Source organism: Rhinolophus hipposideros, assembly GCF_964194185.1.
Source record: "Rhinolophus hipposideros genome assembly, chromosome: 14".
NCBI classification, from domain to species: Eukaryota; Metazoa; Chordata; class Mammalia; order Chiroptera; family Rhinolophidae; genus Rhinolophus; species Rhinolophus hipposideros.
Genome location: NC_138060.1, coordinates 53,899,085 through 53,924,893, shown reverse-complemented (window position 1 = coordinate 53,924,893; position 25,809 = coordinate 53,899,085). Strand labels below are relative to the sequence as shown.

The 25,809-nt window shown below is 44.2% G+C and overlaps 1 protein-coding gene across 3 annotated transcripts in view; it reads right to left on the bottom strand.

Moving 5' to 3' along the window:
* ITGA9 (integrin subunit alpha 9) overlaps positions 1-25,809 on the bottom strand; it is a 299,963-nt gene that overhangs the window by 22,062 nt on the left and 252,092 nt on the right. For all 3 annotated transcript variants that reach the window (XM_081071751.1, XM_081071750.1, XM_081071749.1), the window contains exons 24-26: positions 13,943-14,068; positions 12,094-12,213; positions 8,348-8,449 (exon numbers count right to left, since the gene is read on the bottom strand). In XM_081071751.1, coding sequence (XP_080927877.1) covers positions 8,348-8,449; positions 12,094-12,213; positions 13,943-14,068 — 348 coding nt within the window. The remainder of the gene's footprint in view (positions 1-8,347; positions 8,450-12,093; positions 12,214-13,942; positions 14,069-25,809) is intronic.

The following is a 25,809-nucleotide window of genomic DNA, read 5'->3' as shown; positions in this document are numbered from 1 at the left end:
AAAGAGCACTCTAGCTGCAAAATGAAAGTAGGAGAACTTTCTGTGAGGGTTCAAGGAACAAACAGCGCCAGTAAGAGGGTTGCAGGGGAATTGGTTTCCCCAGGGGGAGATCCATGCTCTGGTATGAAAAGAGAAAAAAGACTGAGGATGAGAGGGAGTCTGCTGCTTTCAGAAGGTGGACGGGGGCTGAGAGATGAGGAAGGCAGACGTTTGACCAGTGAAGGGGGATGGATGATGGCCTGGCTGCTGAAGCTGGAGGGCTTATGCGTTGGATGCTAATGAACAAAACACAAGAAAATAGGAGCATGAGGATTTGCCTCAACAGATCCTCTGAGGACAGCATCAGGCTAGGGCGATGGTATGGCCCAGACACTGGCATCCTGCCTGCTGCTGGAAAGTTTCATGCACCTGAAGTTGGGGAGGTGGCTTCAGGAAACGACCAGGAGCCAACTTCCAGTATGAGGCAGCTGGTGAACTTAAACCACTGTGCTTGATTCATTTCTGTGTTTCTGGAAACTTCTATGTTCTGATCATTGCAAATATGCCTAATGTCATTGGTGGAAATGCTCAGGTCTCCATAAGGCCTGAGGACGTGACCACAATGGGGAATACCTGGCCCAGGCTTCTTCTGGATGGAGGGCCTTCAGTACTGGGGGGACAGTTCAGTCTGTACCGTAACCCCACCAGGGGAAGTTCAACCAGCTGATGGTCAATTACAACAGGAAGAGGCTCTCTGCAGTCAACACTGCACATGCCTCCCAGAGGGAAGGAATTTATGTAAAGTGAAAAGTAGAAAGAGAAGAGTGTCTGGGACAATGACATGACATTGTCACCTGCTTCTGATTATACCTCTAACCCTTGGAGGTGTGGGGGAAGGCCAGGGTTGTGGGGGCTGGGAGAAATGTTCTCAGGAAAACTATGTCCTTCAGAAAGCACACCAGCTCGGGAGGAGCAGGGAGGCTTGTGGAGAGACATCAATGAACAGAAAATAAACTGTGCATTTGGCAAGATCAACGCTGCAAGTCTGTGCTGTGATAAACAGATGTCAACTACGCCCATGCCTGCTGGGTGCCGGGTTCCAGAAAGCCCTTGCTCTGTTAGAATCTGCAGAGGGATGAGCTGGGCTGCTGCTCACTCCTTGGTTGCCAATCATGGGTCACATTCGTTTTGAACTTACTATGTTCCAGACACAGTGCTGAGAGGTTTTATATCTCCGACTCCCGATAATCCTTAGGACCTCTCTTTAAAGGCAGGAGAAAGCAGTTCCCGTACCACAAGCTTTCGAGGGCCCTGGAGGAGCACTAACTCCCCTCTGGATGAGTAGCTTGCATCTGATTAGGGATTAGGACACAACGGGAAGACTTCCAGAAGCAACAGACCACTAAGTCTGAACATGATGTGCTCCTGAGGACGCCAGAGCCAAGGGTCACTCTTAAGACAAAGGGCCAGTTGTCTGCCACCCAAGACTGTGATTCCTGCCACCTGCTCTGGATGGGGCTGTCACTGTGGGTGGGCGCGGGGCAAGGGACAGCACAGGGCAGAGGAACAAGGGATTAAGAAAGACTCCGGGGGAGCTTGCAAACGGGCAGACCTGGGGGCCAGTCCTGGGTCTTCCGAGGACAAGCGGTGGCACCTCAGCCTAGTAGTCCCCTCACCTCCTGCAGCCTCAGTTTCCCCAACAGAAAATGGGAGTAATAACACCTAGTTCACAGGTGATGTGACATGACAAGAACTAATTACTTTAAATGCCCAGCACATTACAGGAACTGAACGTATCGGAACGAATCTAAAACAAGAAAGTCCGTCGGTGCAATGGGACATGGGCAAGCACGGTGAGTAGATTGCCCAGTGTTTGAGTGCAGACGATTCCCTCTGTGCCAAACACTATTGGTTCTCTTCCCAGATCCCTTCCGGTCCCTCTACCAGTGTGCGATGCCCAACCCCCAGCTTTTGTATGCTTTCACTTCTAGTGGGTGGCAGTTTTTCAGAGGCCATATTCCCCCAGGATGCATCAGGAGAGAGGGAAGTACCTTGGGCCTTGCCATCTGGGGCAGTCCCTAGCTCATGCTGACCGGTATAGAAGTTTGACAGCCTACCTCCCTTGCTTCAAGGGGGACAAACTCTGAGGTTTGTGCTCCAGAGTTCCCCACAAAATCAGGCTGAGGCCAGGGTCCCCTGCAGTCTTACCCTCACTTCCCTTCCTCCTTTCCCTATCCTGTCTCTTCACTTCTTTCCCCGTCTCACTGGGAGCACCTCCTTAAACTACTTGCACAAACATCCTCATCTCAGGGTCTGCTTCTTGTGAATCTAACCTAAGACATCACTGGACTCATCGGAAAAGACTGACCTTCCCCTGTCCATTGAGACCATTCCTTGAGTACCTGTTCAGGGGCCACGCCTTCCACGCAGCCTGTCTAACCTCTTCAGCACAGGCATTCTTGGCACACACCATACCGTGCTGTGTGTGTGTGTGTGTGTGTATGTATGTGCGTGTGTGTGTGTCTGTGGGTGTGTACGTGCGTGTGTGCGCACGCACAGTGTTTACCTGTTGGTCCTGTGAAAGTCTTGAAGGCAAAACTTTTTCTTGTTCCTACTTACTGGTGATACAATTCAAGTCTAGTGAAAGAATTTGATGGACTGGACAGCACCCTTACCCTAAAATATAACCTTCCATAGCAGCGGTATTCCCGGGCTTTATAGAGGCCAAGGGTTCAGTGTGGGGGTGCAGAGGCCACCGAGGGAAAACGGACATAAAAACTGGGGGAGTTCCAAGAACCCTACCTCTCATTCAACAAAGCATATTCCAATTTAGAAATAGGTTCTCTTCTTTAAAAAATAATAATGATGATCATCATGATGATGACTGGAAATCACTGGTTTAGAGTAAACTGACCAAGACTCTTGAGGATCTGGGGAAGGGAAAGGCTTATTCTTCATTTGCTTCATCCTGTTCTTTATGCAAGGAGAGCCCCTATTACCTGAATGCCCAGGTGGATGTACCAGGCAAGGGGCTCAGCATCTAGACACCTGCTGATCGATCTCTCCTAACCCTTTAGGACAGATATTCCCTACATGTGACTAGCAAATATTGCCACATCTTTATGATATAAATCTACCTGCCCACTTCTATCTTCTCTGTCCCCATCATCTCTTGCCAGGTGACACTCACAACTTTCTAACTAGCCTCCATATTTCTATCTTTCACCCCTACAATCTACTGTCCATACAGTAGCCTGTGGTTTTTAAAGAATATACATTGAGTAAATCACGCCATTCCCAGCTCAAAACAGAAGTAGCTCCATGGTGTAGACCTTGCCTATGTCTTCCATCATGGATGTCTTCACTGTTCACCAGGTTCTTGCCACACTGGTCTTTCAGCCTTGAACAGGGCAAGCTGCTGGGGTCTTCATACAGCTCTCCCCCACAACTGGATACTTTTCCCCATGCTTGGCAAGCTAATTCCTTCTCACTCTCTAGGTCTCAGCTTCCTTGGAGAAACACTCCTTGACCCCCTCAATCTAAAGCAGGTTACGCACATAGTTTGAGATAATACACTCGTTTGCGTCCTTGTTTACTGTCTGTCGTCCTTTCAGCTCTGGGAAGGCAGGGACCATGTCTGTTTTGTTCCCCATTACACTCCCAGTGCCTAGTACAGTGCCTGGCCCTTAGCAGGCCCTCAATAAATATCCATCAAATGAATAGGCAAATGGTGACCATTAGGAACTTTGACTCATCTGTTTTGGCAAACTATGCTGGGTTTTTTCCTCAATTCCTTATGGTTATAGCTTAATTCTCACACGTGCGGTGGTGGGTGAGGACAGAAGGACCGCCTGCCACCTTTTGATGATGGTACAGGATGGGGGGGGGTGGTGACCTTCCCATGACCCTCTTCTTCATCTTACATCTCAGTGTAACTTGAGATTCAAGGGGGAAAAAGTCTCTTGCCACATCGATGTAATTTTAACTGTAACTGCCCACATAAATAGTAAAGTATAAGTCAGGAGCTACGTGGGGACAGGAAAAATTGTAAAATTTGCATCAAGAAGCAGTACAACAAAGGCATTCTATGTCATATCTTTTGGAGTCACCTTTGTTTACATGTTAGACGATGTCTCTCTGGCTTGCATCTCTGGTTGGGGAGGCAACAGTGGGAAGGAGAATGAAAGGGAAGCAGAAAACAGCTTCCCCAGCTTATAGATGAGGAAACTGAGGCTGACAGAACTCATGTGATACAGTCACACAGTTAGGACATGAGGCAGGTGGATTTGAACCCAGGCTGTTCTGATCCCCAAGGGAAGAGGCAGTGCTCCCTATACACAGAGGAGAGGCCAAACCAGAAGGAGTGACTTCCTGAAAGGGCCAAGACTGGGAACTGAACCTAAATGGCTTCAGAGAAAACGCAGCTGGAACTTGCTGTTCTGACCAATTAGTGCTGACAGGGCAGGTTTCTTTAGAAGGGAAAGCATGGCGGCAGTCATGAGCCTTCATTCTGGGGTCTGATTTAGACTGAGAAGGGAAAGCGCCAGCTGGGATGAGGAGAGCCAGGTCCAGTCTGAAGGAGCTGGCTGGGTTCCAAGGGCACCTGGGCAGTTTTAACAGAGATGCTTTAAAACAAGCCGATTACTTCCTTTCCATACTGGAAACTTTGCATTTGTCCAAGCCCTTTCATCGAAGAATGTTCCGTGCCTTTCCACATGACTGAGTGGCTGCAGGGGAGAGGGGAAATGAGCCCCAGGCTGGGACTGAAGAGTTCTGGACACTGGCTCAGTCACTGGGAGATCCTGGAAAAGTCTCTTCTGCCCAAGTCTCAGATGCCCTTCGTTCACTACAGGAAGAGGCTTAGTTGTTCTAACCCAGGGAGGGCACAGTGGAGTCTCCGGGGACTTGTTAAAATTATGACCCATCTTCCTATCTGCAGGGTAAGGGATGCTGATGGCAGTGGGCTCGCAAGGGAGGTGAAGGCCTCTCTGGACATTTGGTTCCCATGGCACCATGGTAGGAGGTGAAGGGCCCCAAACACTTGCCTTATCAAATCAGCAAGGAAGCATTGTTCATTCAAGCACATTATTTCTTAAAACAACAAAACAAAGCAAAAAGCGCAAATGCCCCTCAACCATGTTTGGACAACGATTTTCAAGGTTTCTCATTAAGGTTGCAGCTTGCCCAGGAAGTTACCACCAACGCAGTGGTCTAAAAGGTTGAACAAGGACTCTGGTACTGAACAAGGACATGGTGTTAGAGAAACACATGGCGGGGGACAGTCCTCACTTTTGAGCAGCCTCGTATTGAACTCGCTTCCAGTGCTGGGGAATCCTCCTCTGTGTGAATCTCAGGGCAAGGTGAGGCTATACTACCATAGCTAAAAAAGCCTGGTCCCCCAGTGACAGAAACCTAACCTTAGCCAGTGACAGCTCCTGCCCAATTCTAGAGCAAGAGACCAAGAGAAGTCAGGGACCGCTGTGTCCAGGGCACCATGCTAGGTTCTTGCTATGGCCTGATAAAGTCTGATCCTGGCACTCAGGTTTCTTGACTCCTCTCATATCCCCAATCTGGTTCTCCAGCTTTCCTGGCAATTCTGAGAGCTCGCAGATAGCCTTCTACTCCATCTTGGTTCTGCCAAAAGGAGACAGAACCACTCCCCTCTGCTTACATCTACGATCTCAGCCTGAAAACACTCCATAGAGCAATGATTTCATCCTTTGTCTGGGGATTTATGTGTTTCTCACATAGTCCACTTTTAAAAATATCAAGACAGTGGGTTTGCTATATAATTCATGCAAGCTTCTCATTCAGACTGAGAAGGGAGTGTGGGGTGGTGGCTTGCAGTAGCAGAGCTGATTCTGTAGTCTTGGGTTGCCCTGGGGGTGTTTCTAGCCTCAGTTGTTGGCAACTTTCCCTGAAAAGTAAGAAGGGTTGGGTTGAACAGAATAGGAAATTCAACACATTACTGGCATCGAATGGAGTCCCATAGGTCTCACCTGGATTCTCACGTTTGGATCTATACAGTTTGGATCTAGGTAAGCTTACTGTGGTTGGTTCTTACACATGGAAATACCCCACCTGGGAAGTACCCCCAGGTCTATTCATTAGTCAACAGGGCAAATGTCTACAGACATATCTGTAGGTAGTCACCCACATGTTCTGTAAAGCACTCCTCATCCCATGGCACAAAAATAAAAGATACAAAAAGTCCCAGGAAAATTATTTGATTTCCCTATCAGTTAAGCTTGACCACCATGTATGCTTGATGTGGTTAAAAATCTGATTGCTTTCCTCTTCTCACCCACACCCTGCTCAATGCCAGCCGCAAGTACATTTCCTGTTCATTCCAAGGCCATAAAAATTTGGTGCCTAATGTAAAATCTTGTGACATTCTGCCTGATTTAAATTTGGTGGCTACCCTCTATGGAAATTTCCCCTCAGATGGACGGTTGACAGAGAGCCAGGCATTCAGAAGAGTCACACAGGGAAGTACGTGTTTGTTCTAAAAAGGCAAACCTTCCTACTCAGAAAAGTTTTTTATGTTTTTGTTTTTTTTTCCTGCCAGGAAAGTTGAGAACAGAGTGTAGAACTTCATCTGAGCTCATGGATTGAAAAGACAAAATCCCAGAAAGCAGGGAGAAGGGGGGTACTGTAGGGTTATGATGGGTGTTAAGTTTTCTCATGGGAGTACTAAAAAAAAAAAAATCAGTTGAAATGAGAGCTTCTTCCAAAGAACTCTTGATAATGAAAATATCAACACGGTGCTCAAAATGGAACAGTCATTGATGGAAGTGGTATTTTTGGGGGCGTGCAGATGACTCAGAATCCAACAATGGAATGTTAAGCAGTGGCTTCCTGGACCCCACAGCTTAGTGTTCTAATTGAAGGCAATGTTCCCAGTGATATATACATATACACACATATCTATATTTCAAAAATAAATAAATTTCAACTACACAAGGGATTCCATCCGTAGGAAACCTGTTAATTATTTCCATTAGCTCTGACCTGGGGACCCTGTGGTCTACCAGAACATTCCATACCTCTCACATTGGGCATGTATTTCATTCTACAAACCTTTTTAGCCAGAGCTATGACAGTGTACAGTGAATCACTATTCTACTTCACGTCCCAGGTGGAGGTCAGAATTAGCCGTGAAATGGCCCAAAGGCAGGGAGGAAAAGGCAAAAGTCAACTTGAAATATTTGACCTGCCAGAAAAACTGACCCTCAGTAGCAAAGGACTCCAGCGTCACTCCACTTCATCCCATTCAGTTTCTGTAGGTAAAATTACCACTTGGACAATTTCTCAGTGTGAATGGCGGTGGAAAGCTATACCTCTGCCAGTCTGATGGTCCTTCCCTGCACTGAGTTTGGACCGCCCAGGCCCGGGGGCCACTTTAGCTTCACAGGTTCACATTAATTCTGTCCCAGCTGATGTTCTCATCTCTTGCTCACCAGAAACAGACTGAGATTTCACTGAGGTCCCCAGAGACTTATTTTCAACACCAAACCTTCCCAACCAGAGTCTTCTAAGAGCGGGCTTTGGTTGGATCCCGTTCTAACATTTAGACATGTGATGTCTCCACTGTTATCGGAAAAGAAGTTAACAATCTTCCCTATGTAATAATCTTTATGAATTCATCACGTCTGGAAATCTGTCATAGCAACGTTGACTCTTCCAAGAGAGGGAAAAGTCTCCCTCAAGAGAAGGTAGATTCCGGGAAAGGAGGTGCAAAAAGGGTTCATCCTTGCACAGCCCATTGGCAAAACCACTCTATAGGCTGCTGTCTCCCCTTTCCATTTGCTTAGGGTCTGAGTGTGGGTGTCAAAGGATGAGCCTCCCCTCCCCAAACCTGAAAAACAATAAAAGGCAGTATAATTTCAGGGCCACACTTTCCCTCCAGCCTTTCCCACATCCAATCACTATTGGACTTGGCAATTTGGATGTGAACTCTTTAAGTTATTCAAACAACTTGTTTTTATCCAGTGTTTATCCATGGAGCAATTTTATTGGGAAGGCAAATGAGGTTTCAGGGAAAGGTCTGAGGAAGATAAAAATAGTCTTGGCTTCAGAATGGAAATCCAAGCCCTGTCAAGGGTACTTCCAGACTATTTTTCCTTTGGCTGGTCATAGCAGGGAGCTTTCACATAACGATGGCATTCTAAAAAACAATGCTATCGCAACAAGAGCAGACCACAGTAGTTCTCCATGGGGGCCTGGAAGCCAAGGCAGGCATGGTCCTGGGCCTACCACAAAGCCTACCTCTTGGCTCAGACACCATCTTTACCCTCACATTCCAGCACCGAGTCACCCAGATTCCCTCACCCTCTGAGGAGGGCTGTCCCAGGGGTGACTGACTCACCGACATCTCTTCTGGGTTCCCATTGGCTATTTCCACCACTCTCAGGGCAGGGTCCACCTTTACTTGGGCACGGGTCATGAATTGAATGACAGATGAACTGTCCTGTGGAGGAAACAAAACAACTCGCTGTAAGATCTTTCAGTGACAATGGCTGGGCCCGGACAAGGGCTGGGCACCAGGCAGAACTGAAATTCCAAGATTCCATGTGGACCAGACAAACATTTTATCACTGAGCTACATACCTTTCCATCCCGGGTGCCCACATCAACAGACATCTTTAGTATCTCTCTTGAGAATTCTTTCATATCATGGTGGACACTGAGAAACTACAGCGTTCTGCCAATCATCAACATACGTAAGTTTGTGTGCTGTGGTTTCCAAGTGGAAAGAGCCAGATATTTGGATATTGATATTGACATATCCACAAAGAGTAGAGAATAAATAAAGCTGTTTAATTGTGTAAAACAATTCCAGGCCTGGCATTCCGTAGAAGGCATCTGATTTCATTAAGCATACACTTCTTAAACATCTTCCTGCCCTGACCACAATCCTGAAACCCTTCACATGAGTTACTTTTAACTCTTTCTTTGCTCTTAAGTGAAGCTGTTTTGGGTTCAAAGCCATTTAACCTGGAAAGAGGGTGCCTGATGGAGAGATGAGAAAGGGGGAAGCATCTGGCTTATAAAGTAGGCTGTGGCCTGACGACATAGGGGCCTGGGATGGGATGGGTACCTCTAAGACTCAGGAAGAGCTCACCAGCAAGATGCAGTCAGAAACCTTGGTGCGGGCTCTGAGTCAAAGCCACTGATCCAGAAAATGAGAAAATGGCTCCAACCAGGGATGGAGAAAGAATTTGGAAAAAGACAAGGGTTGGCACAACTATGGCTTAGGGGAGGGCCAGAACCTTGAGACAGTGGTACAGACAGTGGAGTGGAGAGGTAGCCTGGCTTATATCGTGGAAACAGATGGCAGACAACAGGGATATTTGGCATCCCACCTGTGAGGGTGGCTGAGGCTCTGCCAGTAAGGTGTCTTGTAGTGTACCCACCCACACCTACTTTGCTTGCCTGCCATGCAAGGAGATACACATCAGATGCCAGCTCTAACCCACTTCTGGTGAAACCTACGCCTGAAAATAAAAGTGGAGGACTCTTTCTATAGAAAACAGACCCAAGGGGACCCTGTGCTCATTTCTGACAAAGAAACCACAAAGACTTCCCTGGGAGGACACCCAGGGTACCACTCTGCATACTTCATCTGGGAATTATGTACTAATTACTGTTCTTTTTAAACACAGCAATAAAACATACTTTAAATGCTTCTGGGAAGCTTATCACTCAAAGCAACTGCTTCAGTTATAATAATTTTATAGTAAATAATTTTGGATGCGAATTCAGCAGTAAATAATTTTGGATGCGAATAATCTCTTACCCAGTTTAACAGTTTTATACATTTGTGCTTTTATGTGTCAGGATAGGCTGTATTTTCAATCTTGGACAATAAAATTATCTTCACCATCTTAGATATTCATAATGATAGTAACAAAAACAATAATGATGATAATTATCAAAGTCAAAGGCTGAGCAGATGAAGCCTGCAACAGGACAGGCTTTCAAAGAAATCTAAATCCTCTGATAATGAAAAAAATAATCAGATCCTACATTTCAAATGAAAACTTGTTAAGGTCAAAACAATAAAACCTCAAATTCCCTTGTGTGGGGCCAGACCTTGAGGTCAAAGGAAAATAAACACACTGTAGGCCCAGGCAAACCACAAGGCTGGCACTACTCCACGTCCTCAGGGAGGCTGGGAGGGCTCCTGGAGCCATCTCATGCTCCATGCCCCAGGGGAGGTCGTGGCTGGCTTTAGGGGACAGACATTCGGCATTTCGAGCTCTCCAAGCAGCTGCAGCCCCATGTGGCTTCCAGGTCAGCCTTGTTCTGCACCTGGAATTTCTGCTGAAAGGGTATGTTCAGGGTAAAAACCCTTCAACACCCACATAAGACACCCCATGGCTTTCTGCTCTCTTGGGGTGCAGACTGGGGTTGGATGGCCTATGATGACAGCAGTCAATGGGACATGTTCCTTGGCAAAGAGTCACCATTGATGAGAGAGAGAGAGAGAGAGAGAGAGAGAGAGAGAGAGAGAGAGAGAGAGAGAAGCAGGCCCCAGAGCTGTGTACAAGCAAGGCTTGAGGCCTTGCAGTCAAATTAAGCACAAATCACTGAAGTGCCAGCAGCAGCCTTCTGGGCTGAGGGTGAAGGAAACATCAGAGTGGTTTCCCACCATCAGTGCCATTATCAGGACTCTGGCAACAGTGGCAAGTGTGGCATGGGGAATAAAAATGTCACTGGGGCCATTTGTCAAGAAGATCAACATACCAGGTAAGTACACAGAATCACAGTCCCTCAGTCTGTCTTGGGGACCCATGCCAGGAAGGTACTTCCTGTGTTGTGGGGTTTCCAGACTCCCTCCTGGAATCACAGGGTGGCCAGCGGTGCTCTAATTCCTGCCTGGTCCTCTCACAACACTGTCCTTTCTCAAGGGAGAGGTACAACAGGGAAGCTCTGCTATGTGAGCCCAACTGGCCTCAAACCAGTTTCTCTCCCAAGGAAACCAGAAAAAGTAGAACGGTGCACCGCTCTCCACGGGTGTGTGGGGGCTGTACTGGCTACACCTGGAAAGTGGGAAAACATCCCGTACTCCCAGTGCCCGCGACTTCTCAGGTCAGCATGTTACTGCCACGGCTAATTTAAAAAAATAACACTGGAATGACTTTTCTAAGGCTATTCATTCATACATTGACAGGTTATGACGGACTGACACGTTTAGTTTTTCCAAAAGAAAATAAATAAGAGTCCCTGTGGCTACCATGCATATTTTGTTTTATCTTCATGTGGGATTATTTTTAAAGCATCTTGTTGGATGTGGCCTTTTATACTCAGTAGCTCTTATGTCAAAATAAATCATAATGAATTTGTATGATGTTTTTTAAGGGCCACCAATTCACTGACTGGGGTATTTTTTTATGAACCACTTCTGATAAACTCATAATAGCAAAGTGACATGAGGTTCAAAAGATGGACTTGTCTGAAACAAAGTGTCATCTAAACAAGAGGTCAGTAAACTACAAACCATGGGTCAAATCCGGCCTTTTGCCTGTTTTTGAAAATAAAGTTTTATTGGAACATCGCCATGCCCATTTGTTTGAGTATTGTCTATGGCTGCTTTCACAATACAGTGGCAGAGCTGAGCAGTGGCAAGAGGCTGTATGGCCCTTAAAGCCTAAAATATGTGCTACTCGCCTTTTACAGAAAAGGTTTGTCAACCCCCGATCTAAAATGTGGTCCCCAGACCAGTGCTATTGGCATCGCCTGGGTACTTGTCAGAAATACAGAATCTCAGACTCCAGCCCCAGGAATTTGCAGTTTAAACAAGGTCTCCAGGTGATTCTGATGCTAGCTAAAGTCTAAGAAACATGTGCAAACAAAACAGCTCGTTAAAATTAAGGTGCTGATGAAGCAGGTATGGGGTGGAGTCCAAGATTCTGCATGTCTAACAAGCTCCCAGGTGAGGCCAAGACTACTGGTCCTCGGTCCACACAGAATAGCTAGGGCATCCTTCAGCAGCCGAATTACCAGTGGTCCATGCCAGGAAAGTTTTAAAAGGGGCAGGCAGAGTTTCATGAGGAAAGCAATTCAAACGCTTTTAAATGAACCCCGAGAGTGTAGTTCCTCGGGACTTACCTTCTTCAATATTTCTGTGTTCAGCAGCATGTAAATGTCTATACTACGACTTTCTTCTTTAGCAAGTGCACTCAGGTTACAATGCATTGTTAGGCAAGAAATTCCTGTTTTTTCACAGTCCTGAGAAGGAAAATCGGAGAACTGTCAAATGGTATTAAGAACAAGGACAGATGCCCAGCGATTTATGGAGCAGAGGCTCCATGTGCTTCTCTGTTCCGGTGACAGACAACTCCAGATGTGATTATTCCTTCTTGCCACCAGAGGGCAATGGAGCGATTTCCTGCCCAGTGGGCACCATAACATGCCTTCAAGTCAAGCAACTGGGGGAAAGCAGCTCATTGGATACCCTACTAGAAGACTGGCTTTTGCAAGGGGAAATAATTGTTTTTAAAAAGAAACACATTTATGCATTCCGAAAGCATTTTTCTCACGAGTCTTGAATACAAGATGTATTTCCTACATTATGTAATTTCTGCCTGTGCCGTTGCAAATACACTTTCATGCCCATTTTTCAGGTAGGGCAAATTAGAGGGCCAAGAAGTTATATGACTCAAGAAAACACAGGAGTAAAGAAAAACACATGTTGGACCAAGAAAATACCTGAATTACCAAAAGAAACATAAATTCCAAATTTAAGTTACAAAAGAAGACTTCTTCTCTTTTGTATTTTAGGATCCAAAATGTCCACACATACCTTCACAATGTTTCATATGTGGGGCAATGTTTTCAGCCAGATACACAGTTGTATGTCAAACAAGCAGATATCACTACACCTAACGATTCTAAGAGCTTTTAAAAACAGTTGTATCATCAGCACTATGTAAGTAAAAAAAATCCAACATTCCAAGTGGCAAACAGACCTACTTTTATAGGAAAAAAAAAAATATGTGGGTGTGCCTAGTCTGAAATAAGGAGCTAAAGAGATGGAACCAAATATATGAGGAAAGGAAGTGTTGGAATAGCATATGATTCTACCTTTAATACCTTCACTTTTTAAAAAATGGGGCATGACTTACATAGCAAAGAGAATAACTCTGAAGGGTCCATCTTGATATAATTTTACATAGATCAAGATGCAGAACCTTTCTGGTACCTGAGCAAGTTCTCTCATGCTCTCTGCTGTTGATATTCCTCCCAAAGTAACCACTACCTGGCTTCCATCGCCATTGATAGTTTTGCTATTTCTGAACTTCATGTAAGTGAAACATTACAATATGTGTCCTTTTGTCTCTAGCTTCTTTCACATAAATATTATGTCTATGGGATTTATTCATGCTGTTATGTGCAGCAGTTTTCTATTGCTCTGTAACATTCCAGTGTATGGTTACACCACAATGGTTTACTCACTTTCCTGTGGATGGCTATTTGGATAGTGTTTCCACTTTTTGGTATAGTAAGATGGCTGTGATTATTGTCTATGTCTTTTGGGGGACACAAGAACTCATTTCTCTTGGGGATATACCTGGGAGTGGAATTCCTGGGTCATGGGGTACAAATACCTTTTGTGTGAATAGATACTACCCAGCAGTTTTCCAAAGTGGTTGTACAAGAGCCATCACTCTTGATTAGACTCCTACTAGTTGAAGGAATGTTTTACTACTTTGTGCTTTGGTTGCAAAGGTTTTCCCTTTGCCGGGCAATGGAACTTGGAATGCCAATTTAACACTTTGATTGAAACCTCAGGCTGAAATATAGGAGCTGACCACAGTCCTCGTGATTTTCTAAGCCAATTGATTAAAACCAGATTCGGGGAATAATAAATGCCAAATAGAAAACTGGCCTCTCATCTCAGACTTGCCTTCTTAGTGAGGACCACCCATGTTGACCCAACCAGTAAGCAAATTCTTACCAAGACTTTTCTTCCAGACTTTGTGAAAAAAGCAAATATAGTATGGAAGATATTTTCTTGTTCTTGAGGGATGATGCAGGGGGTTGGGTTTTTCTGGAAAGAACAGTTTCCCTTCTCTTGGCCCACCTGAAAATGAAAAGAAATCTGTCAGATTGGTCCACCCGAGAATGGATCATGAGCATGGAATTCTTTATGGTAGAGGTGGTAGCAGTAGGGCCCAAAGTCAGCTTTCCCCCTTGTCCATTCTCCAGTGGACGACAATGGCCGAAAAGCTGAAAGGCAGAAGTAGAAGCATCAACAAGGGGGAACAATAGAAAATGTAGATCCTCAGTACTTAAATAACTAAGATGACACGGCACATGACATGTAAATGAGATGTGTCTAGGAAACCGTAAGACTTAAGGAACAAAATAAACCTACTTTTATCATCTCCAAAGCACATTTATCAGCATTCTTACAACGCTCTGAGATAAGCATTCATGCTCTTTGTCCGGATGAGGAAAATGAGACTCAGGTGAAGTCACTTGCCAACAATAATCACAGAGTCCAGAACCCAGATTTTGAACCCAGATCTTCTGAGACCAAACCTTTATGCCTGATCCACTGCCAGAGGTGTTCAAACTGTGTTCCATGGAACCCCTAGGGTGCTGTAAAATCCCACAGTAGTCTCTCTAGTGAGGAGAAGAGGGATCCAGCAGGACTGCTCCGGGCCCTCCTCTCTGCTCCAACTAGAGAGCTTCAACCACTTGTAATGTCATTTAAAACCAGGGTTCTGAAGACAAACAAATGAGAAACAAAAACTCATAGACACAGACAATAGTTTAGTGGTTACCAGAGGGTAAGGGGGGTGTGGGGTGGGTGATGAGGGTAAGGGGGATCAAATATATGGTGATGGAAGGAGAACTGACTCTCGGTGGTACACAAAATGGGATTTATAGATGATGTAATACAGAATTGTACGCCTGAAATCTATGTAATTTCACTAACAAATATCACCCCAATAAATTAAAAAAAACAACAACAGGGTTCTGCTAAAAAATAAAAAAAAAAAGAGTTTGGGCAGCCACCATGCTGAGCCATACAGCAGCTTATAGGCCCAGTGAGCTCTTGGTGAGTTTTCTGACAGCAATAGCAATGGTTTTGGGTAACAGCAACATCAAAAGCAAAAGAAACCAAAAGTGACAGTGTGTAGTCTTCCATGTGATTTCTTTAAGAACAACACTATTTTTAATGCCCAAATGGAGGAATTGTTTAAAAAACAAAGTCTTCTTTATATAGCATCACATTGCACTGCTTAGAGCTGAATACTGTGACATGACAAGTCACAAAATCAATAATTGGTAATTCATAATTTAGGATTGTGTTTACAATCCCATTTCTAACCAGAAGCATCTGTTTAAACTAACTCTCCTATCTTTAAGGTCCTTGAGTAAGATACAGTATATAGTTTGAATTTATTAAAGAATTTTTCAACTTCTCATTCATGGTAGGGAGTAAGGTTTACATTTTTTACCTAAAGAAACTTCTAACTTAAGCTAACAATGTTAATCTTTCAATAATGAACTATAAAACAAGACCCCAAAATGTACTAAATTGATCTCTATTTTATCTCTGGACTGAACACATATGCCAGGATTCACAGTATATACCTGAAAATAAGTAAGATGAAGGCATATTTCGTCTAATTAATTATTAGAAAAGTATTACAAATCTCTTATAGTTTATGACTTGTTATTCTTTAAAAGGTTCTCATAATTTGGCATTCTCTCAATTACTTTATTTGAACCACAAAATCTGGGAAGACACCAGCCTGAAATGGTCTCAATTAATGTTGGTTTTGGATATTCTTAGAGGTCACTAGAGGGCATTAATGGGAAGAAGACCATGAGATTTAACACATAGTTGGTGATTATTCCTGGGGTGCATTTGTAAGCTGTGATAAATATTTTAAAGCTCTTTTCAGAAAGCAAAACATGTTTCCTATGTAGTGAATATCATGAGTAATAACTTATAAGACAAATGAGAAATACATCTGTTGCAATGTTATACACTGATAGGTGGGATATAAAACTGAAAGCAACCAAGGAACAAGACTAACAAATAAAGAAACAAAAACTCATAAACACAGATAATTTAGTGGTTACCAAAGGGTAAAGGGGAGAAGGGGGTAGTAAATGAGGGTAAATGGGGTAAAATATATAGTGATGGAAGGAGAACTGACTCTGGGTGATAAACACACAATGTGATATGTAGATGATGTATTACAGAATTATACATTTGAAACCTATGTAACTTTACTAACCATTGTCACCCCCAATACATTTTAATAAAAAAAAATTCAGCATCAAACATGGATCCAAAAAGTTTTGCATTTCAAATAAATCAGACGAATTGAAGATGATATGCTCAGAAAGCTATTGACTAAAAAGCGGCTTAGTAATGGTATATACATTGATCTCAAAAGATGTACATTTGCATAAAACCATTTTGTGAAATGTGTAAATGGGAAAGTAATATAAATTAATATATTATTCTCATATAATTTTAAGTACAATAGTTTCCCCTTATCTGCAGGGGATACATTCCAAGACCCCCAGTGGATGCCTGAAATTGCAGATAGTACTGAAAAAACTATGTTTTTTTCCTACACATATATACCTTTTCACTTACGAGGTGTGATTTAAAAATATGGTAAATGTTTAAATTAAAAAAAATTATTACAGTAAAAGACACGTTGCCATTAATCACCCTCAAAATACCCCCCCTCGCTTCAAATACACTTATCCCATTGTTCTTGACAATTTCTGAAGCAGTTCTGGAAGTCCTCTTTTGTGAGTGTCTTTAGTTGTGCTGTTGTGGCTGCCTTGACGTCCTGAATCCATCCCAAACGTTTTCTTTTCATGGTCATTTTGACTTTGGGGAAGAGCCAGAAGTTGCATGATGCCAGATCCGGTGAATAAGGTGGATGGGGACACACCATAATGTTTTTATTTGACAGAAATTGCCGTTCCAGAAGCTATGTGTGACACTGAGTATTGTCATGATGGAGGATGAAGTAAAGACACTCGTGAAAGAGGACTTCCAGAACTGCTTCAGAAAGTGGCAAAAACGATGAGCTAAGTGTGTTTGAAGCGAAGGGGAGTATTTTGAGGGGGATTAATGGCAATGTGTCTTTTACTGTAATAAAATTTTTTAAACTTAAACATTCACTGTATTTTTCAATCACACCTCATAAAGGAAGCACATTATAGCTTCTCTTTGGCACATCTAAATTGCCAGCATTACTACTCTTGTACTTTGGGGACATTATTAAGTAAAATAGGGTGACTTGAACACACACTGTGATACTGTGACAGTCGATCTGATAACCCAGACGTCTACTAAGTGACTAAGGCAGGAGCATATACAGCATGGAGACGCTGGACAAAGGAATGATTCACATACCAGGCGGAATGGAGCTGGACAGCTCGAGATAATCATCACATTATTCAAAACGGTGTGCAATTTAAAAACGCATGAATTATTTCTGGACTTTTCCATTTAATATTTTTGGACCATGGTTGACCGTGGGTAACTGAAACCACAGAAAGTAAAACCGTGGATAAGGGGGTGCTTCTGGATGGAACTACATGATTAGGTTAAATATTCTAAGTAGGTATTTCATTTTTCCAATCTTTTTATCGAGGTAAAATTTATATTCACTGAAGTGCACAGATCTTAGGGTACAGCTTGATGAATGGAATCACCCACGTAACTACCACCACAATGAAGGTACAGAGTATGTCCATCACTTAAGTTCCCTCTGGCCCCTTTCCAAAAGTCAATTCCCATCCCTCATCTCAAAGGCAACCACAGTTCTGATTCCTATTCAGTTGGCCAAAAAACTTGGTCAAGTTTATCTTATTAGGGAAATGGGGGATAGGGTTATTTGGGAGTTGCCCTATATTTAGGCATATATAGCATATGGTGGATGGAAAACATTTTGTTCACTGAGCATTTGAGAATTTGAATGTGGGCTCATGGTCTTAATTTAATCACTTTTCACTCTGAAGCATGTGGGTCTCCACTTTCCCATTTATCTTCTGGAGTGGACATTTGCTGAAAGGCCACTGGAAAAATGGTCCTCCTGCAGGCCTGTGGCATTTACATTCCTCTATTGAGATGACCAGGCTTGGCCACCCAAACACATTTGGTCTTGGTTTAGAGAAACAGAATCTCTGTATCTTGCAGGAGGCATCTGTCCTAATTAAAGTCAGGGATGAGGGCAGAGTTCCTTCTGGCTCTACAAACTGGCACTTGGCACTTCTAGGCCAGGAGAGAAAGTATGGGAGCAGAGCCCCAAACCCAGTCAGTTTCACTAATGGGCTTCGGATTTGAGGCCTGGTGCTATCACCCCCTATAACCCCCCTCCCCACCCCCCGCACAGCAGGACAAGGGGGTGAGAAACAAGCAAAGCCTCAGTCCCAAGCCTGTGGGGCAGAGACCTGGCTCAGAACTATTTTCCTCTTTCTCCCGGGAGTCTCTGAGCAGCCTGTGAACAGGGTGATGATGGTGACATGACGTGATTCGGTGTGACATTTGATCTGCCCCAGTGGAATCTGGAGAAGGGAAGTGGGGACTGAGTTTGTGGTGAATGAAAATCTCAGCCAGTTGTGCTCCTAACTGCGGTTATGCGGGAATCACTTCAATCGGGAAAATGACGTTTTTCTGGGAGGTTCAGGGTGGTCCTCTTTCAAAGAGAGATTGAAGGTTGCTTGGTGCTGCACGGATCTGATTCAGACGAGCTAATCCTGTTGCAGACGCTCCCTCAGCTAAAACTGAGCAATGCAGCCCCTGGCTAGGGTTATCAAAGGCAAGCATTTTGCTATGTGTTGGGTATATTACATATGCCAGAGCCACAGACACCCAACACATGTGCAGCCCTTCCTGTGTGTGTGCCAGACTCTGAGTGCTTTGCACCAATTAACTCATCCAGTCCTCACTCCCACAAGGTGAGTGCTCCCCCTATCCCCGTTTTACGGATGGAGAAAATGAAAGAAAAGGCAAGGTCGTATGACTGCCTGAGGTCCCCAGCTGGTAGGTGGCATAGCTGGGTTGGAATGCAGGCCATTCAGCTCCAGAGATCTGCTTGTAACCCCCTCTCTGCCTCTCAGGTATGGAGGCTAAGGATGGAGCCGTGAGGATACAGGGAAAACACCTTTTCCTGTTTTGACCTTGGTTAAAGGAAGGAACCAGTAGCCTAGGAGCCTCGGGCCAGAGTCTTCCATGCTGATCCAGGCCTGTCACTGTGAGGAAAAATATGACTCTGGCCCAGACACTGGGAGACAAAAATGCCTGCTGCCCAGGAAGCCAGGCCGCCCCACGCAGTCTCAGGCTGGAAGGGGACCAGAACATCCTGAAATGTTGTTTTTGGAAGGCAGCTCCAAGATCATGCAGTCCTATGGCCTTGCCTGACAGATAAGCAACCAGAGGCCTCGAGTTCCGTGACTCATCCAAGGTCATATGATTGGCTGTTGGCAGTGACACCCAGTGAAGGAATCTTGTGGCACAGATGGCCGTGATGAACACTCGACTGTCCTGGGCTTCAGCCCTAGCTCTGCCTCCTAACAGCTGTGCCAATTTGTGTCTCCAAGGGCCTCAGTTTCCTCATGTGTAAAATGAGGACGGTGGCCTATGTGGTCACTAAGGTTGGCCTCAGTTGCTAATCCCACACTCTGAAGACTATCTGTACATTTTAACTAGAGCAGGGGGTCCCCTATCTCACATTACATAGATAAGCAATTGCTGAGCCCCCCAACACCCCTAACTTGGTTTTAACCATCCTGTTTGCTGCAAATCAAGGGGAAGGAATATTTTCTTCTTGCATTGCAGACAACATAAGCACCACGGCACTCATGTCCAATAGTTTCATCTCCTTGGTTGGCCAAGGACTCTGTGGTCATTGTCCCCTGCTCATCTCTGCCCACTTCCTTCTCATTTATTTTCCAGACCATCTGAGTCCAAATGCTTCCCATGACATGGCTGCTTATCTTCTGTGACCTCTGGGAGCTGGAAGAGGTCCATGTCTCTTGGAATGTGAGTGCTTTCAAGGATGCGGGATACAATGAATTCTGTGAATTCTGTGAAGGCAGCGATTGCGGGTTTTCTGTTGGCATTTGGCCTCCCCCCTTCCGCCATCCCGACCCCAAAGAAAACATTGCAAGTTGAAACCAAGAGATAATGGGGCCTTGGGAAACTGTTGGGAGCCCAAGGAGAATGTGGACGTCACTTGGTGGCAGAGTCCAAGCCCCATCGCTGAGCTCAAACATGAATGGGAATAATAGCAGCTAACGTTAGGTATTATTCTGAGAGCTATGACACACCCTGACTCCTTATAACACTCGCGTGCAGAGGGTACTGCTATCAGTAGCGTGACCATATAATATATTGTCCAAACGGGGACATTTTTGAGTGAAGTGGGGAGTCCCTGAGACAGACTAGCATGATAGAGACATAGATCAGGAATGTGCCAGGCAAACGGGAACATCTGGGCTCGTTAATTTTCACCCCCATTTCAACATGAGAACACTGAGGCCCAGAGAGGTTAAACAACCTGTCATGTACCTACAAGCTTTGACTTTGGAAGGAGCTCATCTCCAAAATCCCCACCAGGATGCTCACTGTCCTGTTCTACCTTCCTCATACCTGGGCTGCACAGCCTCTGTTGCACACACACCTGGACCATCATCTTATTGTTTATTTTGTCTCAGCCCTCGGAGCAGGGCGCCTATTGTCATTATAAATTTTGTCTACACATTTCTCCCTCTACCAGTAAGTCAGCTCCTGCCTTGATCTGCATTCCTGACTGGAAGGTGGCAGTTCAGGTGGGTCATGGAGGATAATGAGAATTTCCAGAGAGCAGAGAGTATATGCAAAAGCATGGACGTACAAACAGCAGACTTGCGTCTAGAGAGCCTAGTTCAACATGGCTCAAGCACTGGATGAATGTTGGGGAGGAGTGGCCAGAAATGAGGCAGGAGAGGATGGCCTGGGGACAGAGGAAAACCTTGTTGGCAAACTGTAGAGGGTGGGCAGTTACCCAGAAGGAGAATTAACATGTCTCAAAGTAAGGAAATGCTTTTCACCTGAGGCATGTGGTGTGATGGGTATGTTTTTAACAGGCTAAGGCATAAATGTCCCCTTTCTACCAGCGTCAGCCCCATTCCTTTAATGTACTCCCGCTGGTTGGATTCTGGGCTTGGGAAAAGTCACCAAAGTGTCTCTGACTTGATGTACAAAAGCTCACTGCCTTGAACACAGTACGCAGCCAATAAAAGAGAAATGGAAGATTAAATTAGCAGAGGAACAAACTCAATGACAACAGTGCTTTCCTTGAGGCAAGCTTGGAGTTTTTACTAATGTAGGTCTTGGGCAAAGTTTGATCTAAAAACTGTTGAGTTGACTTAGATTAAAGGGGGCATAGGTTCATTTTTGAGTAACATGTGTTTTCTGTTAACTGACATTTATCTCTTTATCATTGACTTTATGTTCTCCGTTACATCCGTAGGCCACTTTTCCATATCACATTACACCAATCACAGCTGATGGCAACTGAGTAAACACGACCCATCTCCTGACTTGCCACCTGCTCCTCTGAATTCACATGCCCCTTGGCTTTAAAACCCAGAAAAGGTTTTGAATGCCTACTTTGTTAATTTAATTACCTTTTGCCTGCTCTTGGAACCAAGGTATCAGAAGACAGTAAGTTCCCTTTCTGCCACCGGAGGCTGAACATTTACCAAAGTGGCTCTGATGATAGTAATTTTAGGACTCCAAGGTTTGAAATAAAAATAATATTCATAAAAGGATCAAGAAATGATGCCGACTGGTTAATTAGGGCAACCTAATACATTCACTACTAGAAAGATAACTAAGAACTACATGTAAACTGTGATAAGCAGTCTCACAGAGTCCTTCATACTGTGCCTTTTGTTAAATCGCATTGCCATGATTTATTAATGTGTTTCTTTGTATTGACCAAAGAACGGTGAAAAATGACAATATTTTAATCGTAAGTCCTACGATAAATATTTTCACGTCTCTCCATTCATTTCAAGCTTTTGTAATAATGCAGACTCAGAATGACCTAGAAGGGGTGGACCCATTTAGTTATCCTTAATTTTCAATTGCAGTGACACTATTTAATATAAGGGCAGAGAAACACTGACAACACTCTTGGGTAGTTCCTCAGAATGGATAAGCCTAGCTTTATGTTACTAACATATTCAAAAGGTTGAAAACACACTTTTTGTGTGTGCAGCATGCCTTTTAAAGGAAGGGGCTCTCAATGACATCCTTCGGTAGACCCTTCTGAAGAGTTACAGATTCTTTTGCTTTGTAAAATGGATACCCTTGTTTATCAGTTCAGTAAATTCTGGTTTTCTGATAAACTTAGCTCTGTGTGTAGCTAGAGACTCATACAAATGTGTTCATACAAATAGACAAAAAGGAAAAACATTTTGCTTTCCAAAGAAGAAAAACACTCTGATGATCGTAACATGAGGTACATTAATTTGAGGCTCTAGATTTGGACAGTCTCTCTGCCCCTTGATCCTCAAATGCAGAGCCATGTTCTGTTTTTGAACCGAAAAGGGTAAATGAGAACACATAACAGCTGCCCATAAATAACAGTCCGCTGCCAAACCTGCAGAGTTGGAAATGGAGTTTAAGAATGACCTAGTATTATTGAATTTCCAGAAAGGAAAGATAGTAACTTTAAAAAGCTGAAAAAGGTCAGAACTTTAACTCTAAGTGTCTTCTTTCTAATTGAAAAATGATCTTCTAAATAGAATCTTTGCTTTTCCCAACCCTTTTCCCCATCCTTTAAGTCCATCACCACTGTGAAAAGTTGTACTAGCTCTGAAAGGTCAGGGTGTTACTGAGACCAAAACTGAAACAGAAAATAAAGGGGCAAAGCCTCAAAATCAACGTTCCAGAGAACAGGAAGAACACAACCCATTGCACAATTTTGACCTCTGTATGAGTCTGCCATTCTTCCATTAAAATCTCACTTCTTACGATAAAAGCTAATGTTTTCTTTCTCTCCCACCAGCTTTAGGGTTTGGCTAAAACAATGTAGCTCCCTCCCCACTCCTCCGCACCCTTTTCCTCTGGGTGTGACAGGCCAACATGCTGCAAAGTCAAGAGTGCAGGCTGCCACCAGGCTGCCCTATCAAAGAGAATTCATTTACATTGACTCAGAGAAAGACAAGTCTCCCAGATGAGGCCCATTTCACAAACATGGGGATGGCCTTTCACTGGAATTAAAGTGATGCAGATGGGATGTAGTTTCAGAGAAGCAGTGACACAAAAGAATTTCCAGATGCGGTCAGATTCTCTTAGTGAAAAAGTGAGACATGAATATGTTATCTGAGCACTGGATATTCATGCCAAAAATTTTACTTCCACAGATAATGAAACATTTTGGAGGCAGAATGGTCTGTGGATTTGGATAATAAATGAGTCAGTAGCCCCCCTATGGGACATAACACAGTCCTTGCACTTGTATTGGTTTATTTAAGTTCTGGTTCTAGCTTTAGACCCATCTTACAGTAAAAGATAAAGGAGCACACCTACTGGGTTATCTCTGCATTTATTAGATGTAACACTTCGTTATTAGCCTTTTATCAAAAGGTAAATAATCATTTTTCTGAATGCCATGTTTCGTGTCTAACCTCTTACACTCCTTTTCTGAAGAGTATAAACATCAGAGCAGTGAAAAGAGAAACCTAGATGCCATTCATTAAGTTTCAAGCTTGAAGGCTTCATGGGAGGCCTGAAACATTGCTTTAGGTCATAAGTTTATATTATGAAGGAGAAGTGAGTGAAGTTGGCTCCCTGACAGCTAGGGAGATAATTACCTCTCAGTGCCTAACAATGTTGAGAAAGTTCCTTTGGATCTTTGGAAGAAACTTGGTGTGTCTGTCAGAAAGGAGTTTTCCTGTTTGTGTGCTTCCGAAGTATACACAATTAGTCCTCAGCAGGTTAAATTAGAACCATGTGTTTCTCAGCAATGACCGATGAGCTCTGTTTATCCTCAGTGAGATTTCCTGTTACCGACTTTGGTAACAACCCATCACCCCTGCAATGACAGGGCTCTGTGTCATGTTGCTTTTAAGGAATGAAAGAAGAAATGAAGGAAAGTAAACTGCGTAATCACCAACTGTTAAGGCCAGAGAACACCAGGCACCTAAGCGTGGGCATTCCGACTCGCCCACACGCTGCAAGGAAGCATTAATGCTTCCAGATGTCACAGCGGCATGAGCACAAGGCCCTTTGATAAGGCTGGCGCCCTCAGTCAGCAGGGAGATGGCACTGATTCATTTGCTCTGTCCACACAGGTTACAGGGCAGCCTCGGGACCACACTGTGTGTGGACAGCCCAGGTCGAACCGTATCCCCACCTTCCAGAGGGTGCGTGTTGAGTGTAAGCTGTCCTTCCAGCCCAAACTAAAACTGACCCCACAGCCCAGGAACATCATAATTCTGTCTCCAGAATTCAATCAGCCATCGCTTCGCTTTTTAAGTGTTTGGCTTCTGTTGAGGAAAAAAGAAAAGAAAGAAAGCCAGCCTAATCCTGGCCCATTTCAGGAACTTGACTATTCAGCTCACATTCAGACATGTGCAGAAAGAAGAAAAAAAAAGTGCTTTGAGGCCATCGCTGAGATCAGCAGACTTGACGTGTGTGTGTGTGTGTGTGTGTGTGTGTGTGTGTGTGTGTGTGTGTAGGGAGGGAGGGAGGAAGGGAGAGAGGGTGGAATGGAGTGAAGGAGTGGGGAGAGAGGGAGAGAATGAGACAGAGAGGGTATTTGAATTTAATGCAAATTTCTCGAGTTCCTAGGACGTATGAGGTACATATTAGATGTGTTGCAGGGTATACAGGTGTCTAAGGACACAGACCTATCCTAAGGCAGAAAGAAATATTTGTGATGGATTACTACTAGAGTGGGAGTGGTCAATTCTTTCATTTAATTGAGCACATATTGTGGCTCAGACACCAAATGCTGGGAATACACAGGAAACTAGGAAGCCATGACCTTTACTGTCACACTGTTTTTAATCTTGTGAAAAAAGAGAGACAGTGAAAAAATAGTAACTTCAGATAGTGGCCAGTGATATGGAGAAAATAACACACAGGGAAATGGGAGAGAAAATTGATGGGGGTTTGCAACTTTAGTTAACGTGGTCAGGAAAGACCTCCCTGAAAAGGTGACGTTTAGGCTCAGACCTGCATTATGAGAAGGAGCCAGCCATGCAAAGATTTCGGGAAAGAGTGTTCTCAGCAGTGGCAGGTGCAAAGGCCCTGAGGTAGGACTATCTGGGAAGACATCTGTGAGGCCTTGATAGAAGAGAGGATGTGTGAATTGGGTCTTAACTGGGCTTTCTTTAGCTAGAGGAAGGGTGACGCCATTGGCAAGGTCAGAAGGCCCAGGGAAGTGAACAGTGGGTGGCTCAGCAGCCTTCCTGGTCCAGAGTGGCTGGAAGACAAGGTCAGGGATGAGGTCAGAGCCAGAGGATATTGGCCTAGAAAGTGGGGGTGGGAGGTCATGTAGGGTTATAGACCTCATGGTTTTGGCCATTAAGATCTCCCTGTTGATCTTTTTATAGAGAACCTCAGGGTGTCTCTGCGAGTTACATAGAGAAATTATTAGGAGTGGAAATCAGCAAGTTCTCAAATGGTAAACTGGGTCCTCCCTGACTGAGTAATAACAGTTTGTGATAAGGAGAGGCTGGATAAAGAGGCTTAGATATCTGGCGCTCAGTTTTGAATTTTTATTTATTTGGACAATGTGGAGCGAGCAAAGAGAATGGCCTAAAATGGGAAAAAGA